At 39.1% G+C, this 12,952-nt stretch overlaps 2 protein-coding genes across 3 annotated transcripts; one reads left to right on the forward strand and one right to left on the reverse strand.

Moving 5' to 3' along the window:
• Positions 1-1,155: 1,155 nt before the first annotated feature.
• Positions 1,156-3,859, forward strand: LOC140013439 (uncharacterized). The gene is made up of 5 exons (XM_072062722.1): positions 1,156-1,463; positions 2,215-2,301; positions 3,200-3,288; positions 3,417-3,467; positions 3,593-3,859. The coding sequence occupies exons 1-5, from the start codon at positions 1,322-1,324 to the stop codon at positions 3,620-3,622; spliced, it is 399 nt and encodes a 132-aa protein (XP_071918823.1). The 5' UTR covers positions 1,156-1,321; the 3' UTR covers positions 3,623-3,859.
• Positions 3,860-5,177: 1,318 nt separating this feature from the next.
• On the reverse strand, positions 5,178-11,564 carry LOC140004297 (transcription factor PIF1-like). 2 transcript variants are annotated; one of them, XM_072062716.1, is made up of 8 exons: positions 10,783-11,563; positions 9,771-10,620; positions 8,311-8,409; positions 8,151-8,216; positions 7,977-8,042; positions 6,234-6,632; positions 5,882-5,954; positions 5,178-5,616 (listed from the first exon to the last, which is right to left on the reverse strand). In XM_072062716.1, the coding sequence occupies exons 1-8, from the start codon at positions 10,896-10,898 to the stop codon at positions 5,612-5,614; spliced, it is 1,674 nt and encodes a 557-aa protein (XP_071918817.1). In that variant the 5' UTR covers positions 10,899-11,563; the 3' UTR covers positions 5,178-5,611. The 2 variants fall into 2 exon arrangements, with proteins under 2 accessions (XP_071918817.1, XP_071918812.1); XM_072062711.1 differs by having other exon boundaries at positions 5,518-5,954; positions 10,783-11,564.
• Positions 11,565-12,952: the final 1,388 nt, after the last annotated feature.

Consider the following 12,952-nt stretch of genomic DNA (forward strand, 5'->3'; position numbering starts at 1 on the left):
GTTTATGCTACTCATCAAGTTTCTTCAATATCTCCTAGAAACAAACAATCTCCCAAAAAAAATCAGTTGAGACCCTCTCGTACCTAGTTAGCTAAAAAGAATTATAATTAATTGTGCCACCTAAAAGAGATAAATAAGCTAAACAGCATTATTATTGCCATCCTAATTTTTTTTTGTTTTTTTTAAAGATGGTTCTTACTATTTGGTGCGTGCACAACAAGTATACACACACACACAGATCCACTACTAAAGGGTGTAAAGCTTTATAAATACTACTCTTGAATTGTAGTAATAAAATTTTACAGGAGAAATTTAGACCTTGTTTGGATTGCCGGTTTCGTAGAAAAATTACGTCGTTTTCCGTGATCACATTTCCCTATTACATTTTTCCCTCACGTATATCAAATCGCTACAGTAATACCAAATTATCCAACCCATTTCTTACTTGGTACTCTTAGAATACCAAATTATCAAAGTCATAAGAGCTACGTCATAGAAATAACTAGAGTTTTTTAAGGGAAATTATAAATCTTACAATGATAAGAGAAAGAGAGAGAGAGATATGTTTTACAATAAGAGCCACCATTTAAAATTTAAGATATGTTTTCCAATCTTGCTATTTGAAAAAAAATAACTTTTTAAAATCCCAATATACATCTATCTAGAGAATATTTTGAATTCAAAAGATACATATATAAATTCACTAATGTCACTTCATCTTGACATAATAATTACCATGTTTTCATATAAAATTGAATCTCTAAAAAACGACTCTAATATTGGGCCCAAAGGAGTACAAAGTTTTGAGAATTAAATGAGGCTTAGCTTTCCAACGGGTGCAAAAGCACTTGTTTGGTCCGATAGTAATTCAGTTCCCTCCGGATTCTCCTTGACCCATTTGAGCCCACCCCTTTCTCTTTAGTGTAGAATAGGAGTAAGATTAGAATAGAAAAGCTATTTTATAAAAGAGAGGGAAAGAGAGAGAGAGAATGAGGCTTAGCTTCCGTAAAAAAGGTAAATAGCAAAAGAGTGAAAAAAAATTAGGAAGTGTGATGGGCTCAACAATGATCTGGTAAACCGGGCCTTGCAACAGCCCGAAAAATGTGCCAGTGTTTGGGCTTGGCTAGAAGGCTAAAGCAAAGAAAGCCTGACAGTATTTACAAGCTTTTCTCCCCGAGTCTCCAGTTGTCTTCCCTGCAAAAATCAACCGGGAAAAGCTTACAGAATGTACTATTTTGTACCCATCAGAACCGATCGGGAAGCAAAAGCACTCTGATATTCGGAGACCGTTGAGGGGAAGTCTATAGCCACATATAGCCAAATGGGACCAAAAATTTGTCAAGTGTGCGACGATGCACAATCAAAATACAAGTGCCCAAGGTGTCTGGTTCCCTACTGTTCTTTGGTCTGTTTCAAGAAGCACAAAGAAATTCCATGTTCAAAGCCTGAATCTTCTTCTCAAGGTACGTCCCCTCGTGAGTGCAATTTTAACTCCATGTTTCTCCCGACCTCATTTGTAACTTAATGTTACCGTCATGATTGTACAGCACTAGGTTAACTGCCACGGCTACTAGCATTTGTAAACCCCAAAATCACAACTTTATGCTTCTTGCTAAAAATTACTCTTGGTAGACGTCATCTATGCTGTAAAGTGATTTGGGCTCTTTGTAGTTATCTTGTTATCAAGTATCTGGTTATAGCAGCTGGGGAACACTTCTTCTTTTTTAATTTCCCCTTTCCAACCAGGTAGATTTATTCTTCAGACATTCGTTGAATTCTCTAGCATTACATCTACAGCTGCGAGCATGCCAAGAATTTACGCGCTTTCGGCTGAAGTTTTTTTTGAAGCAGTTCTTCCAGAATTGCACAAAGATTTTTTTTTCTTCAAACTATTTGATGCATCTGTAAATCCTTGTCTTGGTTGCTGTCTACAGGATATTAAATACTTTGTATTCAGTGTTAACTCAGTATTTTCTGCTAATGTGTTGCGGCGCTATTTTGATCTGTATTGGTTTTTAGAGAATTAAGACATGCAACAGAAAGTTGGTCTTTTCCGCCATATATTTGTGTACTCTGACGGGAAGGGTACTTCCAATTTTGTTATAACTTGTCTTATCCTAGTCAGTTTGACTCTGTTTCTGGTCGGATGTACACTTTAGTTGCTGAGAACGCTGAGGGATATTCTGCTAATGTTGTGCATCTCCTTTCTATCAGCTCCCAAACGAGCTATGCATCTTGAGAAACCCTATTATGTTGATGACCCAAGTGAATCGCTGCAACGGGTTCAACTGGAGTCCATAGGTATAATCTTTTATGTATTTTCAATAATTGCTTTGCTAATATCTCACTTGTAAGGCAACTGCTTGGTGTTAAAGCTAAAATGCCTAGCATTGATATCACAATATTTGGACCATCTCCTCCACTCCACTAGCCTCCAAACCCCCAACAGAGAGAGAGAGAGGCCCCCCAGGGGGGGGGGGGGCTGTTTACTAGAAGAGCAAGAAGGTGGAAGGGTTCCTGACTGGAATCTCTTTACTTTTAACTCGTAATAACCTATATATGTATATGTGGTATTTTTCATTCGTTCACGTTAATTGCACTTAATCAGTATAAAGTTTACAGATTAACCACCACCTAGAATAACAGTTAATCATGATTTCTCAAATGGCCCGTATGTACAGGCTCCATTTCCTATCTGCAACTTGAGTAGAAGAAAAGAAAGATTGCATCTAGAAAGAAATAATTAGAGATTTGAAATTACTTTAGAAGCCCAAGGGGTAACATATTCAATTATTTGTTAGTGAAGCTTATTGCATTTGTTGATGGAACCACATCCCAAAATCACAATTTAATGGGCTAATGGCATTATGCAACTTGATGGAATCGCAATCAATAAGTTGTTTGCTTGTCAAGGTTTTGCACGCTGGTGTCATGTTTGCTTTAAAATACTCAACATTTACATTCATTAACTGATAATTGTGAAGCTGATCAGGAAAAAGACATTCAAAAGAAAAAATATTTTTTTTCTGTAAAATGAACTTCTTACTACTTAATAATGAATCTAATTTTAGGACAGTCAGCTGAACATTTCTCAGGCATGGGTGCGAGTACTTTGTACAGATTCTGTCTTGGAAGATAGGATCTTGCCTTAATAGATTCTTTGTGTTTTTGGTGCAATTTTTTCTGAATTTGAACACAGCTTGTTCGAGTGAAATTCGTGATATATTGAAGGATAAAGAGCTTCAAAAGCTCATACTCAATGTAGACGGTTCTGCAGAGGCTGAAAAAGTAAGTTGTTACTAACTGGAGTAAATTTCTATCGGAATGAAACATCTTTAAGAGTCTTCTCAAGAATATGCTAATTGTTGGAATGTTGCACGCAAATGACTTTCACTTGTCATGTTTCTTTCTTTAAGGAGCTAGGCAAAGCAATGGAAGTGGATGCATTCCGCATTTTTACTGAGAAGGTATCAATTTTATGTTGACAGGAACTCTCTATTGGTTTGGTTTTGTTAAATAAGTGTGTGTTATAATTGAGATATCCAAGCTGATTGCTGAATTTGGTTGGATCATGTTTTTCTTCTGATTACAGATATTGTCTATAATTGGTCCTAAAGTCTAAGCACTGAGCCACAAGCAACAAAGTGTTTGCTCTTTCAATTGAAACGGTGGTAAACCTGCACTTGCATTCATGGCAGTGCCATAACAATTATTTTCTGATGATACATATGGTCCAGTAAATTTTGTATTGGATGCGCTTACTACCTATGTCCGTCCGTCGTTTGACAGATTGTTGTACAAAAAACTCGCAGGCATCAAACTGTTTTGGCTGATCTGTAAATGCCATTTTTGAACTCAACGACGGCCATTATTTGTATTGCATGCTAAAATCTTGACTTCTGTATTTTAGCCAATTCTGTAGATGTCATCTGTGAACTCATTCAACGGCCATAAATCGTGCATACCCATATAGTTTTCGCATTTGTATCCAATTTTACAGGGAGGAGGTGCACTTGTTAATCTGCTTCGGCTTCTGTGTTTCAGAGAATGAGAGTTGCTTCCATTTAGTCCTTTTTTCCTGAATCGGGAAACAGAACCATGCAGTTTTTCTGACCTGCGCCGTGCTGCATGAGAATCAACATCGTAGGTAGTAGTACCTATCAAATGTTTACAGTTTCTCCGACTTGTAAGCGCCTGAATTGACGTTCCGGAATGACAGTGTTCATGGTGGTTTGGGGGTACCGACGAGTTACCTTCGATTTTTTCCCGCCCCAGACGTACAAATAATTACCACATAGCTTATGAACCTTGCAAGGGGTTAAATTCGACTCTTTTCCACCTTGGGCACACAAATAATTTAACGCAAACTTTAGGGAAGATTCTAAACTTTACAAGGTGTAGGCGTAAATTGTGAGGAAGGAATCGAAAGGCAATCAAGAAATTTTATCACGACATGATGATTTCTCTGCCAATTCAGCCCACGAGGGGCCTGGACCCCAGGCAGTTCACGGCTTGGATGAAGCTAAAAAAATTTGTGCGGCTCAGATCACGTCTTGTAACTCGATTTTCACGCCGTGTGAGACTCACAAAAATGTTGTTCTATTTTACTCGCTGTTGTTCAATTGTTACACATTGTACAGATGATGTTACACCATGTACAAATGGTGTTACACCTTCCGGAGCGGTTGTTCTGACAACCGCTCCAGCCCCGCGTCCGCCGAGTCTTGGGACTACTTTTCCAATCATTCGAGCTTTGTCAGTCGCCCCATCCAAGTAGTGAAGGTCACCATAGCAGGTGATTCTCTGTTGCAAGTAGAATTTTTTTTTTACATGCAATATCTTTTCTTTCTTTCATTTTCACTTTTTATTAAACCACTTCCATTCGTGTTTAATTACGTGTTGCTGGAAGCGTCGTGACTTTATATGTGAAATCTGGCAGCGGTATTAGAACAATTCTTCGCAGAAGCAAAAACATGAATTGGTATTTATTAGGAACAGGTGACAGCTCTATATAGCCGTCTACGGGTGCTTTTGATTAAGTCTAAACGAAACTCCACAGAGTATAACTACTATTTACTCAGCTACACAACTCGGTCATCCACCTGAAAATGAGCTCCGGAAGGGAATAAATCATCCAGAACAAAACAGCTATGAAAGATAGGCGATGAGCATGGATGTTCAAGGGAACAAGAGCGGGAGGCAACTAGAATTTATTCTCTCTCTTGCCATGGGTGGGAGCCTCAAACAATCTGGCGACCCAAAAAAATTGAATTAGAAATTCCAGCTGATGCATCAAGATTTGTCACCCACATACAAACCCAAAATTCCGCTGTGTAAAAAGTGATTATCTATGGGTGTCCCTTTCTTGCTGTGGGATCACTCAATTTGCTAAAACTCAACCTTGAAGCATACCAGAAGTGAACATACATGTTAGAGGTAAGATATATAAAAGCAAAGTTGATTATGTGTTGATAATTACATTTTAGTAAATACTACAGCTCTCAAATCACAGGGTGAGGCCGGCTTACAATCGAGCTCAACTGGGTCTCCTTTCCTCCATTAGGCTACAAAATTTAGTTCTTGGTCGGCTTTGCCATCAATCCACCCCCGACTAACCTGCAGATCAACAAAATGCTCATCAATGAATCCTAGTTTTAGAACCTTCAACATAATTTTGCTTGAGGTTCGAAGACCTTTCCTTTCCTTCCCAACATACTTGAGATAATACAGTACCATTAGCACAGCTAATATTTGGATGGATGTCTCTTTTATTGCGAAACTTGATTGGCATTGAAATACTTAGTGAGAAACCACCCAACAACATTTAAGTAATTGTCCTCATTTAATATGTGTGCGTGTGTCAATCAAAAAATCAGCCTACCAGATTGATGATTATCAAGATTCCCAACTTCTCTGCTACTATTCGGCTTGCTGGGCTGTACTACCACTTGATTCTGGAAAAAAATGAGAAAGGAATGCTTCAATACAACAAAGAGGCAGCACATACAAGCAGAATGCTTCATATAAGATGGGTAAAGAATCCACGATGTATGACAAGGTGGAATAGCATTATGAAACATGCATATTGGTGATAAAGTATTTCAGTAACTAACAATGTTGGTATAAAGACACAAATAAAGAAAGTGAAGTCATGATGGCATTGATAATGGAAGTTTTTATTACAGATGGCTGATTGACATAATACACAGCGCTCTCATATAAATATCACTTGCCTGTGGTAATGGTATTTGTGCTTGGTGGAGACCAATGAACTGCTGATAGGGATCAGCAAAATTTGGAACTCGTGGCTGATTTGGATTAGGCGTCACTAGTGAGTTCAGCATTGGATCCAGCTGATTGGAAGCTTGGATTCTGGAAGAGTCAGGAACTGGAACCGGTTGCATATGAAATGCTGGCATGGGAAATCTTGGCCCCATGTTTGCTGCTACAGCCGGGCTTGGCATTGCCGAACCGGGTATAAGAGATGGATATGGCATCACTGGACGGTTCATACCCAAATCCATGCCCATACCCATACCCATGCCCATGCCCATGCCCATACCCATTGCTGGCATGTACTGCTGTACACTGGGATACATCATCGGGAGCATGCCACATCCCATTGACATCAACTACAGTAACAAGTGAAAATTGCATCAAGGATGACTTGCTTCGGATTATTGGTTTCATAAAAAAGAAATTTCATATGCTAAATTCATATTCAAGTACCAAAGGATGCAAGAAACTAACTGCACTACACTAAGTAGCGCAGCAATAAAAGAGAATTCAATGACATCCAAATTAATTTCCACCTGTAATTTTTGTGGCTCCTATGCCTGGAAAAGCGAATTGCAGTGGCTGTTAATGAATTGCATGGATTTTGCTTCGCCGGTCAGTTTTTAGATTAGCCTGGGTGTTATCATCTCAGTTGTGGAGATATGGAAATATGATGCTGTATCAGAGGGGCAGTTTCTACAGTCCTACACTTTGCAAACTGCTATCAAAGGGATAATATATGTGACCCATTCTTGGAAAGGTATTAGGAAGATTCGGACAAACTGGAGACTTAACACCTGTATGCAGCAAAATCTCATGAGATTTATTCTAAGTTTTGGAAGTAAGGGCTTATAGCTTGATACTTAGCTACTTTGTTCAATTTTTTATTATGGGATTCTATTCCCTCTATGCGTTACAGTGCATTTAAAACAAAGTTAAATTATTGCCTAAAAACGAAGATTAAGTCCCATCACTTCTATTTCTAGGCCAATATATTGTCCTATAATTAATGCATGAATTAGTCAATCAATAAAAAAAGCATCACTTCATGTAAGGATGGCATCAGCTGGTGCAATTTCAAATTCATACCATTTTAAATTTTTTCCCACCAAGAAGGATGCTTTCTCACACCAAACATTTGAAGATGAATGTGCGTGAAGACATGTTTATGCCCTTTTGCTATATGTAAACATAGTCTCCAAAAAACTAAACCAATACAGGAAACATTTTTCAAGAATAACTTCAGTAGATTATGAATCCCAAGGTCAATTTATTACTGGTTAAGAAAGAAGAAAAGAAAAAAAAAACAGTTACGAGCAGTCTATAGTTCAGGACAGAGAAAAACAAATCCAGAAGATGGTGAAGGAAAAAATCTATTCAGTTCTGTGGCAATGTTTAAACAAATTTGTTCCAAAAGCTAAAAATAGCCATCAAAGTATAAATAAAGTACATTGGTGGCAACACCAGACTATAACATTCTGCTATTAGAATCTGGATCTCTAGAAGTCTTAGAATAGATGTACAATTGGAGGGGTAAAAAATAGGATACTAGGACTACCATTGCTTCAATCAAGGAAAAGGAGATGCTTTTAGACCAGCAACCAAAGCGATCTTTAAGTAAAAGTATCTAATTCAGGATGTTCGAGAGAAATACTCTACTATTGTTCTTAAAGTCATAGTGGTAGAAAAAGAGGGTGTACCTGCACTTGCAGTTGTAGCGATTTCAAGTACTCAATCGCCTCATCAAGCATTGAAGCCTTGTCTGACTGCAACTTGCCAGAAAAAGGAAAGAGTTATGTCTAAGTGGAAAATAGCATGAGTGGTGTTTAGTACTGATATCAATAGTCAAGAGCAAGGTGTAGACTCTAAAAGACCTTGTTGCAACGAGGTATGAGTTCTTGCAAGGCCCTCATCTTTTCATTTATCCTGTCTCGACGCCTCTGCAGAAATTTGTTTGCATAACGTTATTAAAGAGGAAGGAACAATTTAGACCCCACAAAACCTCTACAGCCATTAAGAAAATGAGCAACGTACTCTTTCTGAGAGATTGTGAACCTCTGCAGCACGGGATCTCTTTGTAGATGTTGATCCACGGGCTTGCCTTTTTGCATCAGCTGACTCAAACTCGATATCCTGTGTTTTTTGTAGAGACAGATCCTCTATTGTTGTTAAATGTAGGGAAAATAAAAAAAAAAGTTCATTGATGCTGTCGAGAAATTAACCAGCAGGGGAAAAGGTCGAACATAAACTTCTGAAAGACGCTTCAGCCGATACATTCGACTCGACGTGCCAAATCATCACAATATAATAATTGACTCGCTTCATAAAGAGTAGTACTACCGTCTTGAGATTTAAACATCTACTGCCATAAAATAACCTTCTTGTACATAAGGTTTCCAACTTGGTCGACAAATAATTAGCATATCTCTGATCACTCTTACAAATAGTAGTCTAATTGTGACATGAGCAAGTACAGTATATTTTTACACCCGCAGTTGGGAAAAAAAAAAAAAAAAACGAAACGTGGACAATGACGTAAACATCATCAAGTGAAAGATACAGAAATGAAAAGAGACAACAAGACGGCGGCAGTGATGATAGTATATGGTTTTTGAAAAATGAAAATTCATGAACCGTTTTTTATCCAGATCCTGAAAATACATGCACTGACGAAATCCTGGTCTTGGGTGCGGGTGGTGTGACTTGGCAAATGTACAAAAACAAAGTGCAAAGTCCCGTGATTTCTTCTGCCCTCTGAAAATGAAAAACTCTCAACAATCTTCCAACCCTCTCTTCTCCTGCTGCTCCACTATTTCACTAATCCGCCCACCAGCTCCCTCGACCTATCATCACTCAACCGTACGCTGATTATAAAATTTGTGGCGTTGAGCCTGCACACGTGGCAGTAGGACACCGCGCTTGTTCTCCACGTGCCACGTGCACGGCCAAGCCCATGACGTGGCAACGAGACTATGGCAAATTGCCAAATATTTTTAGATCCCACCCAGCCCCAGAAAATGCAGTTGAGATCTTGGGTCATTTTTTTATGCCAAATTCAGTGTCACTTATCATATGATGATAAAAAAAAATTAAATAAATATCACATGATAAATTAAATAAATAGAATATTTGATGTAAATATAAAAGTGGCACTGAATTATCACTGCAAAAAGACGCAGAAGATCTTGTGTGCAGAAAAAGAGGGAGAATCATAAAATATATATATATATATATATATATGCTTAGCGCTTTTAGATATTTTAGTATAGGGGTTGCTGCTCTCGCGCTAGCCGACGTAAAACATATGAAAACAAACCAAAAAACATAACACCCTCTCCTCCCGTGTTTTTTGATAATGTAATCCTGTACTCGTACTAAAGAATTGGACTTATTCGGTGGTGAAAAGGTGAAAAATAAAATAAAACTAAAATAATAATTTGGCGGTTAATTTGAAAAAAAAAAAAAGGGGTCAAAGTGAAAAAAATTATTCTCACCTCACTAGGACAATCCGTCTCCTCCGTTTCTCTTCCTTTACGCTTCCGGTCTTCCACCCCGGACGTGCTCGGTTTATGAATTGAAGTCGGCGGCCGGTGATGCGGCTCCGCGGTTGCACTGACGCTACCCCCGGAGGCCCCGGAGGACGACGTGACGCTGAGTTCACAGGCCGTGGTCTCCAAGTCCCTAGCTGCAGCAGAGGTAGCCGCAGCTGCAGTGCAGCTCACGGCTCCGCATCTTACATCCCCTTCAGGAACCCTCGATTCTGGCACCGTTTTTTGCGTCTCATTGGAGTCCACCACCGTCAATTCCCTCGTGTATCCGGACTCGTTCCTGGATTTGGGCAGTCTGGAGAAGTGCATGAAGTTTTGAAGCCTAGGAGCAGCTGCCTCTATTGGGTAGGTGCGTTTCGAAGGAGGAGGTACAGGGGGTCGAGGAGGAATAACGGCAGGCGGCGGGCGGATCTCCACGACAGTTGTGCGGAGTTCTCTGGGAGGAGCGGAGGGAGTTGGCGTCATGGTGGTGGTGGTGGTGGTGGAAGCTGAAGGCGGCGGAGGATAGAGGAGATCGGAGTAGAGGTCGCGATCGAAGGAGGAGTCGTCGAGAGGATATTGAAGCCAAGAGGCCATCTCGTCTTCTTGCATGAAGAGCTGCTGCTGCTGCTGCGGCGGCGGCGCCGATAGGTTGTCATTTTCTAGTATGGATGGGATCTCTCTAGAAGCACCGGATTGGTGTAGTTGATCAGGCTCTCCGCCGCGGTTGGGAGATTTCTTGAATGATCTTTGATTCTGGCTTTGGAAGACCACCTGCCCGTTCTGCCATAGCAGCTCCATGATCTCTTCTTCACCTCTATTTATAATTGACATGACGTCCATAATTTAAAATAAAACCGGAGAAAAAAAAAATAAAAACCAAAACTTCAATTGAAGCTCTTGGTCTTGGAGTAGACACAAGCAAAAGCATAAAATAAAGAAATTGGAGTTTTGGGAAGAAAACTCAAAACTTAATTACATTGCTGGCTTCTTGGGTCTGGCAGTGGTACTGGCATTAATTAAGGAGGCTGAGGAAGAAGAAGTAGGGATTCCATAATCGTCATCCATTTCAAAATCCGGAACGCAATGATTCATGATTGATTAACCCCTCCCTCCCTGTAGCTCTAGCTCTAGCTCTAGCTCTAGCTAGGCTGCGACCTACTCTATAATCCCTAGTAGTAGCATATACTACTGCAATTGCTACATCAGAGGCTACTCTTCACCTGCCTCCACATATATCATCATCATCATCATCAAGAAGCCGCTGCACATATATGATATATACTCCCTGTAATTAAGCTGGAGGAGAGTAGAAGCTTGATAAGTCGGTGAGACAACAGTTCGTCTGGTTTGCTTTGCAAGTCTTTTTATTTTAATTTTTCCCCTCTAGGATGCTGTACAAGTTAGAAGAGGGAAAAAGGGGTCGGGGTTTTGGGGGGGTTGTCTTGTAGAAACAGCTAGCAGCAGTTAGGATGAGGGATGGGAGGAGAATGATTGATTACAATAATATATTTGCTTGTATCAGGACCAGTTAATACTACTACTAATATGATCCAGCTTTGGTGTTATATATGTAGGAGTATATATTTTGGTTTTGGGTGGGGGTCGAAGATAAGGTGCAGAGAGCACAAGAGGGAGGAGCTTCTCTCTGTCCGTCTCCGTTTCTTTTCTTCTGTAGTTCTATTTTTGTGTGTTTGTCCTACTGATTGACTGCTCTCTCTCTCTCTCTTTTCTTCCGAATAATGCGAAGATAAAGGACGCGACCTGATTTTGACGGTTTTTGTATCGCATACTGTGTCACTACTCACTACTAGCTCGCATTTCCCACCACCATTTGGCATTTGATTTCCTCCTTGTGCTCCAAACAAAGTTATTTAAAAAAAAAAAAAAAAAAAACCTCAGCTTGTTAGTGTAGCCCTTGAGATCAAGTCTCAAAACCGAAATTGAGGGTTGAAATTAACTCAAGTGCTGTAAAAATTTTTTTTAAAAAAAAAAAGAAGATGTAGTAGTATGATGATACTGTAGCCTGGGACCTCGTCAATGGATGGATTCTAGGATAATAATTGAGCCCATTAATGGATTGTGGAAATTCGGATTATTAATGCTAGCTAGTGTCTATTAAGTCGCCATCCAACCTTTTGAAGGGCTTGTGTAGTATATGTACTGCGTACAATTTCAACGTACGAGGGCTTGTGTTGTATATGTACTATATACAATTACAACTACAAGCCCTGCAAAAGGTGGGATCCAAAAAAGTATTTGTAATTTAATGTATGTGAAATACAAAAATATATTTGCAACGTAAGTAAGCATTTTTTTCTTTTGACAAATTAATAAGTTGGACCAGCGACAAAACTTACTTATCCTGACACATTTGGTTGAAGATGCGGGAATCTCAGCCCCAGCAAGAAGCATGAACTACTTAAGATAGTGCGCTTTTGGTACTTCAACCCAAAAAAAGGATTTTTTGTATGGGGGGAGAGATTCTATTGTTTAATGACTTGACCATTCTCCTTACGAATGAATGAATGATGCTTTGTTTAATGTAGAAGAATCCGACAATTAACGATAAACCGTCTCCGTAACTAAAGTTAGTTGGCGACTGTATTTGATATTGATGAAGAGACTCATTTTCCTAAGGAATCATACGCGTGGATAGACGGCCGTGGGATTTTCAGCGATTTTTTTTTTTTTTTTTTAAGATTTGCTAAATGGCTTTCCAACGATCGAGTGTGTTTGGATATGAGATTGTTTGAAGCATTATTTAAAATAATTACTGTAACACTTTTTGTGATGTGATGTATGTGAGATAAAAAGATAATTGAAAAAATAAAAAAGTGTATTGAAAATTGTTGTATTTGTAATGTAAGTAAATAAATTTTAACCATTATTTGGCTATCCAAACACGCTCGACTCGACGATAATAATAATAATGTGGAAGGCGGCCAGCATCTGTCAACTTCATTTGGTAGTGGTATCAAAGGTATTTGTGCTTCTATTAATTCCAGCCCCAAAAAAGAAATTGTTTTTTTAAAAAAAAAAAAAAAAAGAAAGAAAGAATGAGAGAAGAAGAAGAAGAAGAAGAAGATGCATTGGAGGGCATCCATGGATGATGAGTCAGAAGTATAGAAAACGTGGTCCGAACCGAA

This window comes from Coffea arabica, chromosome 1e (assembly GCF_036785885.1).
Source record: "Coffea arabica cultivar ET-39 chromosome 1e, Coffea Arabica ET-39 HiFi, whole genome shotgun sequence".
Classification (NCBI taxonomy): Eukaryota; Viridiplantae; Streptophyta; class Magnoliopsida; order Gentianales; family Rubiaceae; genus Coffea; species Coffea arabica.